At 40.7% G+C, this 15,762-nt stretch overlaps 1 protein-coding gene across 2 annotated transcripts in view; it reads left to right on the top strand.

Annotated features, from left to right (window-relative positions):
- grm8b (glutamate receptor, metabotropic 8b) overlaps positions 1-15,762 on the top strand; it is a 76,747-nt gene that overhangs the window by 50,183 nt on the left and 10,802 nt on the right. The window contains exons 4-7 of one of the 2 annotated variants that reach the window (XM_028957906.1): positions 3,545-3,680; positions 4,206-4,360; positions 5,427-5,564; positions 12,224-12,424. In XM_028957906.1, the coding sequence (XP_028813739.1) occupies positions 3,545-3,680; positions 4,206-4,360; positions 5,427-5,564; positions 12,224-12,424 (630 nt within the window). The remainder of the gene's footprint in view (positions 1-3,544; positions 3,681-4,205; positions 4,361-5,426; positions 5,565-12,223; positions 12,425-15,762) is intronic. The other variant, XM_028957907.1, reaches the window with a different exon arrangement.

The following is a 15,762-nucleotide window of genomic DNA, read 5'->3' as shown; positions in this document are numbered from 1 at the left end:
TGGTGTTTTAGAAATGTTTTTTTTTTTTTTTATATTGGACAGAATCCGGCTGCAGCCGTACACCTAGGATGTGAGTGCATGTACTCTCCCGACACTTTTCTACTGAACCATCTGCGCGTCCAACCTGCCACATGCATCATTAGGTTGTTAACAATGACCAGGTCTTAATTAAACCATGGATTGAATAAATAAACTGTCATGTGGGGCTCCAGGAACACGGTGCCAGCCATTTTCCTCTCGCTCATTAAAGCTTCGATGTGAGTTGTCACCGATGCAGCTTAGTGAACGTGACCTTTTAGACCCCCATAGTGACTTCTTAAACAGAGAGATTGTCAACAGGGGATACCCTGTCTTACTTCTGCTACATAAAACACCACGAGTTGCTAAATAATCAATTATGTTATTACAATATATATTAATATTATCTAGCAGATCACAAATTAAAGTTACTTTTTTATCTTGTCCTTGATGAGTCTATCTTGGGATTTTCCTGCCTGATCCCAGATGTGCATGTTTGTAAATGAATGTGAATGATTTATCAAATGACACTGCAGAAACATTCAATGTAAAACATAACAAGGCACAAATTAGGACCTCACATCTGTATTGTAATCTGTGTTGGGCTGGAGCTTCAGAACGTTGGTGGCCAACCCTTTTTGATACTGCTTCCATGGTTACACCTTTAAAAGGGAAAACGTTTATACGTGCAGACGTCCATGTAGCTATTTTCTTTCCATGTAGTTAAAGCGAGCTGTCCATGGTTCTGACTTTGGGGTTTGAAGTTGGAAATGGAAGCGTTTAGAGAACATGCTGTGCTTATTTTTATAATGTGGCTCATACTGGAGTGTGATGGCAGTAGAATGCTGTCATTTTTGATCAAAAAGAGTGGCAGTGGTCTTTTGTGCTCTCCATTGGAAAAGGAGTTTCATTGGAGTTTATTTGCATTGTATCCACTGTCTGAAGAATAAACAGCCTTACAGTAAGGGTGTTATGATGCTCCATGCTGGCCTTGCTTTACTCAACAGAATTACATTAGTCTTGCATTATGAATGGTTGCCTTGAAATCAATGTTAAGCCACGTAGAGATAATACAATATCATGAAGGAACAATATCAACGAATATGGATATTTAGTCCATGAGTAATTGTTGCTTTGTTATCCTCTCCTTACAGACACGGTAGCGTAAGTAGCGTAACAACACAACCAACGAACACAGTTAACCTCTTCACAACTCAGCAGTCAGATGGCTGAGATTTATTGTCCTATATATTCCTTTTATTAATGGCAGTTGTCATTGTATTGTGGATCATTTTATTCGAATGCTATTATTATGACACTCAGTTGACAAACTTTACTTTCTAGACTTCTATAGCATCACGAATACCATCTCCAATCTGTCAAATGCTCAAGTGGAGCTCAAGGCGCCGTCTACTGCCCCTTTCATTCGTTCACTCCTTGTATGCAAGAACATAAGCCCTCTGCTGAAGACATGAAGAAAATACTCAGAAAACAGTTAAACAGTTAAGGTCATTCTCATGTGAACACAGACACGTAGGTTCACGTTGACTCTTATTATGTTTGTCGACTGTGGAGCTGTGTGTTCTCAAACTGTGCTGCAGAAATAGTTTGAGAGGGAAATTGGAACAGTATGTCAGTGCACAGTAGCCTACATAAATGTACAGTGTATCTGAAAAGTATTCACAGCGCATCATTTCCTCTCAAAAATCAGCGAGTGGCGTTCAACATGTGACTCTTGCCATGGATCTAAACTCCTGGTGAGAAGACAATGCGGTGTTGCAGTTCTCTGGACACTCAGACACTGATAATATCAGCTTCCTCTATTCCTGCTTTGTGAATGTGTTTCGAAGGGGCAAGTGGGTGGTTCATAGCCCACTCGCCTATAAACCAGAAGACCCAGGTTCAAACCCCACTTACACGTGTGTCCCTGAGTGTCTCCGGGGACGCTGTCCCTGTACCTACTGATTGTAAATGTAAATATAAGACCAAACACTGTCCGCATGGATGCTTTGATTCTATTGGTTGCGCGAAAATGCTTCACGGTGTGCAACAGTCAAATTTCAACAAACTCACTCATCTGCATGAGTGTCACGGCCGTAGTGGAGTGATGGCGGACGGATGCCGAAAGGTTGAGAAGGAAAATTTGCAAGACATTTCTGGGGAAAGTCCAGCACTTCCCGTGTTTGGTCTGAAAACGGCCGTAGCCTGCCAGGTACGAGGGTGCACGTGGCACCCCTCTGCCCTGTCACATTGCGCTGATGTCTGCAAAATGTGCATCGACAGAGTATTGGCTGAGCAAATATTTGCTGTGAATACTAATGCACATGTGATTTCTCCGTTTTTTTTTTATGTTTAATAAATTTGCCAAAATCTCGATTACACTTTTTTCACGTTGTCATTATGGGGTTTTGTGTGTAGAATTCCGAGGAAAAAAACAATGCAACTGTTTTCAGAGGAACCAAGGTCATTGCAAAGAACAGAACACGCATGATAACAAAATACAAGACATACCGCATGAAACAATGCAGTATTACATAGGCAGGAAGAGGTGCACACAATGAGAAATCAGGGGACAACAGTTTACAACAAACTCTGGTCCAGAATATGTTTTATATCATTTTAGTGCTTTAATCTTATGCATTATTGTTAAATGTAGAATGTTTCGTATAGATTTTTCAAAAATGGGACACACAAATACATGACTATCCCTCAAACATGCATCCACGTAGCATTTTTTCCAGTTGTCTTTGGAACAGGGATGAATCACAGCAGGTCCGAGGATGAAGAAGACCCAGCCTGTGCTGCAGCAGCTCCAACTGCAGCCTGATAGGCCTGCGACAACGAGACGTAGGACTCAGTGGGGAGATGGGTGTTAAAGTCTGCTAATGCTGTAATGGAGTGTTTTGGAAAAAGATAAAGCCTTATTATGCCCTCTGTGGAACATGGGGGTTTGTTACATTGCCAGATCAAAATAGCTGCGTAAATAAAAGATTGCGTCTGTGCATCCCAGCTTATCTTGGCATCAGAACAGTGGCGTTTGTTTATGCGTTGACACGGCAGCTTTCTTCATATAATGCACATGTCCTGGGGGAGAGAAAACAGAGGCATGTCTGATGGCACCTAATGTTGTCTAACACCTTGGGAAATATGATGATATCGGATATCTTTTTGAATCTAAATGTGTTTTCCCTTATTTCTGGCAAAGACAGAGTCAGATCATTTTCTCACTCTGTTCTCAACCCTGACTGATTTAACCACGTGAAGCAACCTTCGCTCGGTGTGAAACAAGATAAAAATAGCCCTTCTTTTTCCTCTTCTATCTCTCTCTCTCTCTCTCTCTCTGCTTTCTTTTCCAATCACTTTCCCCTCTCTCATCCATCTGCATTTGTCCCTTATTCCATTTCAAACACTTCTGCTCATCCACCAACCCTCCTTCATCTTCATATTCCATTTTGGAACTGTCTTGTTTTTTTTTTTTCCTCTCCTCCATCCCTCGCTCCATCGTTTACCTGCCATGTCATTAAAGGTGGCCCTTGCATCGCGCAGTCCCTGAAGATTCCCCGTGAGCCGAAACCGGGCGAGTTCGACAAAATCCTCCTTCGCCTGATGGAGACGTCGAACGCCCGCGCGGTTATCATGTTTGCGAACGAGGACGACATCAGGTGTGTTGGTACATACATCACAGAAAAACGTGACTTCACTTTCAGCATTTTCTCCCAAAATGCAAATGCTTGGTTGCAGTCAAACCGAATGCTGAACATGGACTAAGCCTAGTTCTAGACTAAAACAGAACTGCAAGGGCGTTTTACGTTCAGAAATGGTTTAGTCCAGGACCAGCCTTAATCCACGAGCCATAATGTTTAGCGCTCATTTAAATGGAACCTGCTGTGTGCAATTAAGAGATGTTGACTGATGACTATTCATCAGTGTCATTTCGCCTGAAGCCCGTTTATCGACTCAGTACCAGCACCTCCAATCTGTCACTCTTCATGGCTGACTTGTTCAGTGTCACACCTGCTATGGGCTGAGTTCAAGCTGTGACCTGGCCAGTCGAGAAATTAGTAAAAGCGCTTCCAGTCGGTTGTCTGAACCTTTAATTGTGTGGAAGTCACATGGCAAGATGAAAGCTATGGTCGGCTTCAGTGCGCTTTCACCGCCTGCTTCCTCCCCCCTCCGTCTATCTTTAGAAGGATTCTGGACGCCGCCAAACGGCACAACCAAACGGGTCACTTCCTCTGGGTTGGCTCGGACAGCTGGGGCTCCAAGATCTCCCCGGTGATTCAGCAGGAGTCGGTGGCTGAGGGAGCTGTTACCATCCTCCCGAAAAGAGCATCGGTGCCGGGTAAGGCTGCAGAAAGGACAGGGCCTGTTTAACTTTGTTCAGTTGCGTTTACGGCGTGATAACCGCACTGACCTGCCTACAGTCCTTAGTCTCAGGTCTACACCTTGAAGCAAAGCGCAACATAAATGAGAACGGACGATAGGCTGCTCTCATTGAGGTGTCGCTGCATACTGAAGTAAACACCTTGTGCATATTCCAAAATGATGGCTGTGAACAGACTATAGACTGGATTATGGAGTTATCCCAGTAAGCAGTTTTCCCTTTCATATTGGGGGGGTAGCTTACATTCTTTTAAAAATCCTCCAAATTTGTCTTAGTGGTTAATAAGACCCACTTTACTTCTCGCCTGGCAGATCCATCCTCATCATCCCCTTTCCCATCGTTCTCAGCGTCTCTCCTCTGCACATGTCCGGACCAGCGCAGTCTCGTCTCTGAAACGTCCAACCCTAGCGGTTCCTCTCATACATCTCATTCCTTTTCCTGTCCATCCTTGTCATTCCCAACATTTCTTTAACATCTCCAGCTCTGCCTCCTGACTTTTCAGCGGTGCCACTGTCTCCAGCCCACATAATACTGCTGTCTTGTAAAACCTTCACTTTTACTCTTGTGGGTCCCTGGCTGTCACAAGTCACACCTGCCTCTCTTCTCCACCCATTCCACCTGGCCTGCCCTCTCTTCTTATGTATGTTTATATGTAAATTCCCATTGTTACTTTGCCCTAGAATCAAGCTGATGATCAGCTCTTCTCTGATTGGCTGGTTTATATATGTTTCTCATCAATATGTTTCAATTCTGCAAGTTGTCTTGCCAGAAGCAGACATGAGATTCTCCAGTCATGAGAACATGGTGCGGGGTGTACAATGAATAGCATCTGTGAAAAACTTATTTAACATTGGTCACAACACTATGTTAAAACATTTTTTGCTCATTAAAAATTCATTTGCTCTTTATTTGATTTATCTCCTTATTCAAATGTCCTAATGCCTGCCTTTTCTGAGGCAACGTTAAATGTGTTCCTGTTCCTGTGAGTGATTTAAACTATTAATCCAGTCCTCCAACATCTCAGCCTTCGACAGATACTTCAGGAGCCGATCCCTCTCCAACAACCGGCGCAATGTGTGGTTTGCCGAATTCTGGGAGGAGAATTTTGTTTGCAAGTTAGGGATGCATGGCAAGCGGCCAGGCAGTCCTAAAAAATGCACCGGTGAGTATTGCATTAAATCCTCATTAGCTTTCATTAGAACCACGGATCATGGGTTTTAAAGCACTTTGTTGAACTGTTTCACAGTTGGCCAATAATTTGAGCTCGTAAAATGTTATCAAGAAGTTACAGCTTTGTGGATGATTCCAGTGGGCATGTCTTTTTTTAAACTCTGCAAGCTGCCTTTTTCATGCTTAATGTCTATCCAGTGATCAGTTGCAAGATCCTATTGTCTCCCTATACCCATTATTTTTTAATTCATTTTATGATAAAAATGTCTGCGCTATTTATCCTGAAGATGTTTTATTGTGTCAGCAAATACACTACTCTTCAAGAGTTTAATCAATTAGAAGGTGCTATGATTTCGAATAAAAAATACATTTCTAAATCAATAAGGAGTAGTCATTGACATAGAAGTAAATTGTTGATGCAGCAGATACTCAATAGTTTACTCACTTTTTCAATTAGTTCAGTGATTTTGGGATGTACTAAAATAATTGCAAATGGCGTTTTAATCATCTGAGAAATTGAGACTTGCATTAGTGAACACAGCATTCCACTGGAACTCATCACTAATTGTTGCTGATAATGCTTCTCTCCGCTCTACATTTATGCAGATTTTTTTGTACATTAACAGCCATGTCCAGATACATAGCCATTTATAGCATTAGTTATGTCTGAACTGTATTTGTGGTTAATTTGCGGTTATTTGGACATTTGGACATAATGGACATTTCTAAATGACCCTAAACTTTTCCTGTGTTCTTTTGCATATTAGTTCTCCAGTTTCCTAGATAGGTTCTTTGTCTAGAAGCAAAAGTGTAGAGATTCAAAAGATTAAAAGCAAATTTGGATCTTCAAATGGAAGGAAAATGAGACTCCTTTTTTACACAAAGCTGCAGCTATTGTTGTAGCAGCACAATCCGAAGAAAAGGGGAATAATTATGTTGCTGTCATTGCAGTTCTTAAATCTGCTCTAATATGCGCATAACCCTTTATTGCTGATGGATCTGCCGCAAACACCAACCTGCCAGATATGCTGATCACTTTCCCTCCTGTTTGTCATAAGAGTGGGAAGAGTGAAGGGTTCATGGCAGCTCTGATAAAAGGCCATTCCTGCCACAAAACAACCACAGTGTCCTGTGACCCATTCAGAGTTGTGATTTATATACTCACAGGCTTGAGTCTGCTACAGTGGGGTCTCTAGTTATATAGAGAGATATATAAATATATACTTATACATATCTGAAAGCTTTCATATTATACAAAAAGAAAATAAACAATTTGAATTGAAGTAATTACCAAGTGAACTTTCTGATTCATATTTTTGCACATATTTTTCTAGGCAAAACTCTTTCTACACAAATATAGTCTTTTTTAAAATATATATAAACTATATATATAGACTATATTATATATAGACTATATAATAGACTATATTTGTTTAGATAGTGTTTATTTGCCTGTGTTCACCCTTTGGTGATATGTTAATGGATATGAAATGCCAACATTGACTTGCTGCTGTGTACCCTGGAGCAGCATGCGGAGGATGAACCGAGGCTGTGTTTATTAGGCAAATTGAAATTCAGGCAACTGGCAAAGTGAACAAAGGTAAAGCGAAGCGTAAATTAAACTTTGTTTAACAAAGCTGGACAGGCTGTGGAGGCAATCAATTGCAAGGGTGCCAAACACCTCAAACCGAAGCTGAAGTCATGCATACTATCACAGATCAATGTGTATGTGTTGATGTCATTATCGATTGAAGTGTCCCTTAATAGAATACAATAGAACTTAATCTCTTAATTAATTTCTATTAAGTGTCCCTGAGTGTCTCTATTGGGACTGTCCCTGTAACTACTGATTGTAAGTCGCTGTGGATAAGGGCAGCATCTGATAAATTTACTTAGTATCCTGAATAGCACTGAGTATGGATAGTCAAGCACTGGACATGGCAGGGATAGATTTATACATATGGTCCCAGATGAGAAGGATTGAGGTAAACACCAAACTCCAATCTAGAAAGCCTTGACCCAGAGTGTGGAGAGGTGGGTGGAGGTTTTACACTGTAAGAAATACTTCCAGCAATTTCATCAATTGAACTGTTTCATCACTGAGGATAAACCTATTTTTCAGTAAGGTTTTTGCTTTGAAAAAAGACACAAAGTGCAAATAAACTGAAGAATGATGTCAATAATATACTAATAATAATACCAGTAATCTTGTACAGTGTGAAATTGGTAGCACTGTGCTGATCTTTTGGTCTCATGTGTATGAATGCAGCTGAATGCAACAATGGCAGTTGCATAATAAGACACATTATTTTATCAATTACACAGAATGAGTTTATGGCATTGGAGCAGATAAGTGCAATTGATTTTGTTTTTGTTTTATAGTTTTATTATTTGCAACAGGTAGTTCATTCCATCAAAATGTATGGAACGATTGTTTCAGCACCTCTGCTTGAAGAGACATGTATTTTCACTATTTTCAAACTAGAGCTGAGCATATCGCTACGGGCTAAGTATGAGGTGTAAGGTCAAAGATTGTGTTGTGGGTGAAAGCATTAAGTACAAAATGGTAATTAGCTTACCAAGCGTTTCTTTCTTGTTTTATATATTTATGTAAGTCTTGAGGAGTGAACACGGCCCACACTTAACACGTAGCGCTGCGATGTTTGAAAATAGTGCCCTTTGTCACGCTGGTTTGACATGGCAAGGAAAGAGATCTGGAACGATGGCTGGACATGGCGAGGAAAAAGGTGGCATGTACACAACGCCACAAAACGGGTTTAATGGTGAACAGGACAGAAGAGACATCACCAAACAACCCGACGGCGAACAGACACAAACAGGGCAGCTTTATACAATCATACAGGTGAAAACAATCAGAAAACATAATAACACAGGACGAACATGAAACTCCGGTCCGGAGTAGCCCCTGCCGGACTGGATCCCGACACCCTTAGTGTTTACTGCACACTTCCACAACCTGTTAATGCCTTCTCATGCCTAAACATTGATTATATCTCTCATGAACTGTGCCTGTTCTCTAGTTAGCAAAATGCTTTGTGACTGGAAGGAGCTGCAATCCATGCTCACTTGTGTGCTAATTAATGAAAAAGAAATGCGATGGTTAGCTCATTAAAATAAAGGTAGCGCTCACTGGTTGAGTGCTAGATTTTAGCCACCAAATGCATGGTGTGAGCCATGCTTATGGGAACAGAAGAATGTGTGCACGCACACACATGAATGCACATACAATGGAAGTGTGTAGAAGTACAGCGATGCTGTAATAATAATGCTACCAGAGTGCAACGAGCACAATGGTGTAGAAAGTGCTAGAAAAGATAAGTGCTGCCATATCCCAGCCACCTCCGAATAAAATGAAACCGAATTGGGCCTCTCAAACTTCATAACCCAGCATCCCCCCCAACTGGGAGTCACTGTCAGCAACATCGTGCCATTTGTGCCACAGTGGGTCATTTGCCCACAAAAAAAGTGTGTGCAATTAAACAGGGGTACTTTACATGCCTGACAGATTAACAGGGGCCAAGGTTTTTATTGTTTTGTAATTAGTGCTTGTGGGCTAGCCTTTTCCAGCCTTTTTCAAAGCCAATTGCACTATTGTTTTTTTTTTAGGGAAAAAAAAAAGGTTCTAGAAGCTCAAAAGCATGTAACCATTCATTTATCCAACTTTCCATTTAGTGTTGAAACCATTTGTCCAAAAGGCCCCTGTCCATTGCAGGGTGAGAAATTTGCACACATTTTATTGCATCTTAGCAAGCTTGTATAAAATAGGGAATAAATGCAATCAACACACGATTAAACTGGCCAAATTCATTTGGAAATCAACACTTAAAGTTCACAATGATTCCTCAGAGGTTCCTTTTCTAGCTTCTGCCCTTTTTCTATTGCCTCTTCACTGGACTTGAGGTCTTTTTTTTTGTGTGTGTGTGTTGTGCAGATGTTATGGTTAATTAATTATTTTGTGCCTTTATTTTGTTAATTACTTTATTTATACTTTATTGTGTTTACTTTGAGAAGCTGCAACTCAAATGAAATCCCACTTGTGAATATTTGAGCACACATCTTATTAAAAAAAAATGTTTTACAGTCAGTATCATCAAATGAAATTTAGCCTCTTATGTAAAATATGTAATTGTGTTTAACATGTTTCATTTATCACAGTCATCTTCTTTTACCAAGAGAATAATTAGGATAGAAACATTATTTTATATGGTTGAGTAATTCTATTAGTTTTATACATTATTATGTTATTGAGTTTATCAAGTCAATACTTGGTGGCAGCAAAAAAAATAAAATACTGATTTGTGAATCGAGTTTGCAATTTGCACTGAACATAGACTCTGAAATCTTAAGCACTATGTCTCATGGACAACTAATTACAGCTTGATAAATACCCTTGCCTTGCACAGACTGGAGGCTCCTGGTCTTGCTAGAACTGGATTGGAACACTGCACAGGATGGAAAAACTTTTTGGGCTTCACTAAAAAGTCCTATATTTGGAACAGATCTCATAGCACTATCTCTGCAGTGCAGCACGCTGGTGGCAGCATTGATTTGTGGCTTCTGTGCAGCAGAGACAGGAAAAGTCATAAAGATGTAATGGAAAATGAATGGAGCAAAGTACAGAAAAATACTGGAGGAAAATCTCCGGGCCATGAAAACCATGGCCTAAAAAGAAGAATTATCAGCCAGGCTAAAATTCCTGGGCTTTAATACCTGGGCTTAAACCTAGAACAAGACATTTCTGTGCTGGTTCTCAGTAGTAACAAGGAGATTTGTAAAACTGAGTTGCGTCATAGGCTCACACCTTCAAGGTTTAAATCCTGGCTTAGACCTTGTGTGTGAGGAGTTTTCATGAACAGGTAGACCTATTATTAATATATACAGTTATATACAGAATTATTAATATATAAGTTAGTTACACATTTGTTAATATTTAAATTTTAGTGGAACAAATGGTGGAAAGTACACTCAGCTGCATACAAGCTGCTATTCTGTGGTCAAATTGAAAATATATATATAATCAGAATAGCACTCAGTGACAGTTAATGACATCAATTATGTTTGTAACAGATACAAAAGAGAAAGGCCAAGCGGCATCACGCCTGTGTTCCTTCACAACAAGCAGAATTTGTGATGCTTGTGCCGCCTGATATGATTGCACCTTTACCTGCATAATTACATGAAAGTTTCACAGAGTGGAGAGTGGCACTCGATACGAAAACGCCCTTATCCAGCTGTGTCTTGTTATTTCTTTATGGATCAATACAGTGTGCTGCTATAAGCCAGAAAGCCCTCTGCCTGAGAGGAACAGATACCTAAAGCAGATAAGAATGCACTGTACTTTATTAACCTATCTGGCAGTAATGCGCAAAGTGGAATAATTACAAAATACAAAACTTTTTTTTAAATACCAAAATGTAATACTGCGTTACCACATTGCAATTTTTACTTTTAGGGTGACGCATAGGAGAATGCTTTAAATATTTGGAACAGTTGCCCCTGTTATGAGTTTATCACATGCAACAGGTACAGTTGCTCATCCTAAACTTTGTCCTGGCAGTATCATATAGATTTCTTTGAAGGTTCTGACGAAGCAGATGCTTTAATACATAGATTCACAGTTTTTCAAACCAGCTCTAATGTTTGTGGCTATGCAGCATTTATTTATTTAGTTAGTTAGTTAGTTAGTGGTGGAGGTTTTTTTTTTTTTTTAGAGAAACAAATTTTTGGGGGGAGGCCATCAAACTTAAAACAACCAGTAATGTCATTAATTACTTAGGGCACTAAGAAATAAGTAATTAATGACATTGTTATATAATGATTGTTTATTGTTTTACTTTTTTTTTTTTTTGATGTGTGGTGTATAAGATGTTCAATGTTTTACGTAAATCTGCCATTTTTAGAAATGTTTTGCATTTGTCATTACATTTTTGTTTTGATCATTATGCTAATTAGGTCTGTCAGTGGTTGCATTGAAAATCTTGCTCCCATTTCACGGGCGGCATCCTTCAGAGGATGTGAAGGCAGGAATATTGCGCAGTTGTCAGTTGAGCATTCACTACAGGAGTTGTTTGTATCCACGTAACATCTGTGACGGAGAACATCCTGGACACTTTTGACAAATGCATATATAATTATACACCTTAGTAATAATAATGAGTTTTTTTTGTTGTCTTAATTTCTTTTTTTTTGAACTCTTATAATTATTTCTCCATTTGTCTAATTTTCTGTCTAATTGTTACACAGTGACGTCCATCTGCTCACTGAACAGTGGACAAAAATAAGAGCCGGCCTCAGAGAGAGCAAATTAAATTTGCTTATAAATTATATTCAATTAAGCCACCAGCCAGAGCGATTGAGTAATTTTCATCTGTTCTTTACCCATCTTGCTGCCTGTCATTTACTACAAATTGAACGTTTTGGACACCCCCAGGTGGGTATTGCAGGCATGGTCAGCTTTTTATGATTAATTCTCCATATGCTCCGTTCATTTTTCAAGTGTTTATAGAGTTGATTCTCGGCAATTATTCATATATCTTATGAATTAATGTAAACTGAAACTGAGTGCATTTCCTGTATTGTGATAGGAGGCGGAGCTTGACAGTACATCTTTATTATTCTTTTGTTTTACAGGGCTGGAGAAGGTGGGCCGGGACTCCAGCTACGAGCAGGAGGGGAAGGTTCAGTTCGTCATGGACGCCGTGTACGCCATGGCCCACGCCTTGCACAGAATGCATCAAGACCTCTGCCTGGGAATCCCAGGTCTGTGTTCACGCATGAGCAGCATAGATGGCAAGGAGCTGCTCAGCTATGTCAGAGCTGTCAACTTCAATGGTGAGTTTCACGGGCCTGACTACATCTCTGTTCTACATTTTCCCTTCACGGCTGATTGGAATGAAAGAGTGAGAAGTGAGAGTGATTGTTGGCACATAATCATTGGCTGACTTTTGAAATCGTGTTGTTTATTAAAGTGAAAGTGAAGTGATTGTCATTGTGAGACACTGCAGCACAGCACACTGTGAGCAGTGGGCAGCAATGACAGGCATCCGGGGAGCAGTGTGTGGGTACGGTGCTTTGCTCAGCGCCACCTCAGTGGGAACTTGGCGGAGTCATTTGAATCCTGCATAACTGAATTACTTATGCATAACTTCTTAATGCCGAGGCAAGGATTCACAACTATGGCCAATTTAGGGTCACCAATAAAGAAATGTGTAATGCGTCCTATTTAGTTATGTGCAGTGTGCACAGCATCAGTAGCGATGGGATGAGAAGAGGAAACAATGAGATGCACTGTTTTATGAAATCATCTGTGTTTGATTTGACTGTCAATGACACTCGTTGAAGACATGATGATGTCACCGAATGAAAGACACTGAAGAAGGCCTGTGATAATTCTCCAGTGTGTTGCCTCACACAGCATTGCCTGACAAGCATCAACATGTTAATGTGATGGACAGTTGAGGGCTGGTGGCGTAATGAGTTGTTCTGGGATGGTGAAAGTGGTGAAAATTGCACCCCAAGGGGTGAATGGGGTATTTTTAACCTCCTCGGACTGTGCTAGTTCAAGAAAGTGCTGTAAAAAGGAGAAGTATAAACACTCTCTACACAAAGCACTGTGTTAAAACCACTCCTATCTGGTGTTACCTGGCAGAAAGAGGCATGGCACAATAGAGGTTAAAAGAATGTACAGTTTCTAATTTATTATTAACACCAGTAGATTACTATTGCAGTTACGTGTAAATATTGTACGTAAAAAAGGCACCAATGTTACAGAAAAACGGGAGAAAAAGAGAGAGAAAAAGCATTGAACCAAGCTTCAGAGAGATCAGCTGATCCAGGAGAAAAATAGGTCCAGAAACTGGAGGGAAAATCCCTCAGTTCCCAATGGAAAGAAAAAAAGGTGGCCAGAGACCATAAGGGAAAAATCTTTTATACATTTGACTCCCAGGAAGTTGCCACAGACCAATCAGAATTTGTTGTTTCCGTCCTGCCAGACCCTTGATGTCTCCTGCTTTGGGGGGTGTCGTAGCCCGACAAAGACAAAGCAGGAGACCCCAAACAAATGGCTGGCCGTTCACACCTCTTGCTCTGGGGGAGGCCGTTTGACAAAGATATGGAGAATGGAGGTGATGAACCTCTACACAAGACAAAACTGCAGAATGTCATGGACCTGCGACTTACAGTGCCTTTATTCAAAATCAGTCTATTTTACTGGTGGGACTGTGAGTGAATTATAAAGGTTAACGATGATTACTATGACATTATTATAACAGTATTGGGGCTTCTCAATGAAAACAAATGTATGAATGTCAAACTTCACAAAAAATATTTATCACTGAAGCTACCCGTCACAAGACAGTCTTTATAAAGATGACAGAGGCTGAAAAGGTCATCAGAATGGGGTGACAGTATTATTATGAGGCTGATAGTAAAAGATAAACCCCAAAAATAATTCTATCAGAGCATTAAAATATGTAGGGGAGGGGAGGGGACTCCCGCCCGTACAGCGACATTAGAGCTCTAGAGCAAGGAATATTTTTAATTATGGGTAGTGTAAGTGTGTTAGTTGTGAACCATCTTCAATGCTCTGAATTCTATCAAACATTTTAATACACCTTCCATGAGGTTTGTCCCAAGATTTTGACATAACAACATATTTGCGGTTTTATAACCTTTTTCTATTATGTGGGCTATGAAAGGACTGTCTTTGTCCTGTGTTCTCATTATGACTGATTATGTCCAGAAGAGCGATTTTCTTTTGTCCTTCACATGAACCTACCTGGGTAGATTTGCATACTGCCCTGTCGTATTTATCTTTCTTATTAATAACAGTATATATGGAATTAAACCATCAACATTGACCATACATGCACTGAGACTACATAACTATGCAGACATGCAGACATACTATTTACACACTAACAAAACTAAGCAGGAGTTTGAAGGAACACTTCCAATGCACTAAATGCACTTTAAATTGATTATCAGCATCAGATTAGACAGGTATAGTTTCATTGTTTGGCCTCCTATTGATTAGGTCTGTCTTACACATGTTGCTTAGAGTGAGGATGTAAGTAAATGGCAGTTTAATGAATGTGGGAAATGCAGGAGGGACGAGGGGGTGCACAGGACGCCACGCTCTGTCCGCCGACAGCCAGCCGCGAAGCAGTGGAGCGATCGATACCTGGAGATCGGCTCAATGAGTTGGAGATCTCCAAGAGCCATTTCTCAGAGCTAATGCCTGCTTTCAGTCGACACCTCCGCCCAAATGCCACCTCAGCTCTCAGACTTATTCTGCTGTTTGGCGAATTTATCATGCGACGTGCCTCCTTAACGACCGGGACACTGCATGACTGCCCATTACACCAGCCCTTTAAATTTGATCCAGTAGCGAGTCGTGGTTTTGGGCGTCTCTGGAGTGGGATAAAATCTAGTTGTTTTTCTTTTTTTTTGCATCGTTTGCATTCATTCCACTGTTATTCATTGGAGAGCAACTATCTTCAGTATTGAACCAACCATTTTCATACACTTTCCATGGGGCTATTGTGGGCGGCTTGTTAGCAGTCAGTGAGAACTGCTTGCTTGAGAGGAAGACACAGAAGAGCCATTCGTGGAGAAACACCCTGCCAAGTGCGCTTTGCTTGCTCTTCAGCTAAATGAGCCTGTGACCATACACTTAACCCTCAAACTACACAGCTTATCTAATCTCAAATATGCATGAAGGAGCAGTATGTAATGCTTCAGATGTCAGAACTTTTATGTGGGAAGAGCAACATGCCGTAAATGAATGCGTTCTAGCACTATGCTGAAAAAAATGTCCACCTCTGTGAATTTGAAGGGTCTCATGTCAAGCTCGTGAAAGCATGTCTACTCGTGGTTCCAGGTAATTATTCTCTAATAAAAACAGCCTGTATTTAATTTCTGGTTGCAGGTCTGTTACGTCCTGTTATTTTGGGTGTGTTTCTGTTCTGTGTTTTGTGCTGTTTGCAGGTGCCTGGTGATTGTAAATTGAGCCCACCTGTACCTGCTGTGGGACAGACAGAATAAAAGGAGCCTCAGTCTCCTTTTTCGTGGCTGCGCTTGCCGTGCCATCCACCCACCTGCCTTCCTACCCTTTCCCTTTGACATCACTTCCGGTTTCCCCTGCGCTTCCCCTAGGAGGCGACGCAACT

Source organism: Denticeps clupeoides, chromosome 17, assembly GCF_900700375.1.
Source record: "Denticeps clupeoides chromosome 17, fDenClu1.1, whole genome shotgun sequence".
Lineage (NCBI taxonomy): Eukaryota > Metazoa > Chordata > Actinopteri > Clupeiformes > Denticipitidae > Denticeps > Denticeps clupeoides.
This window is presented reverse-complemented; position numbering and strand designations above follow the sequence as displayed.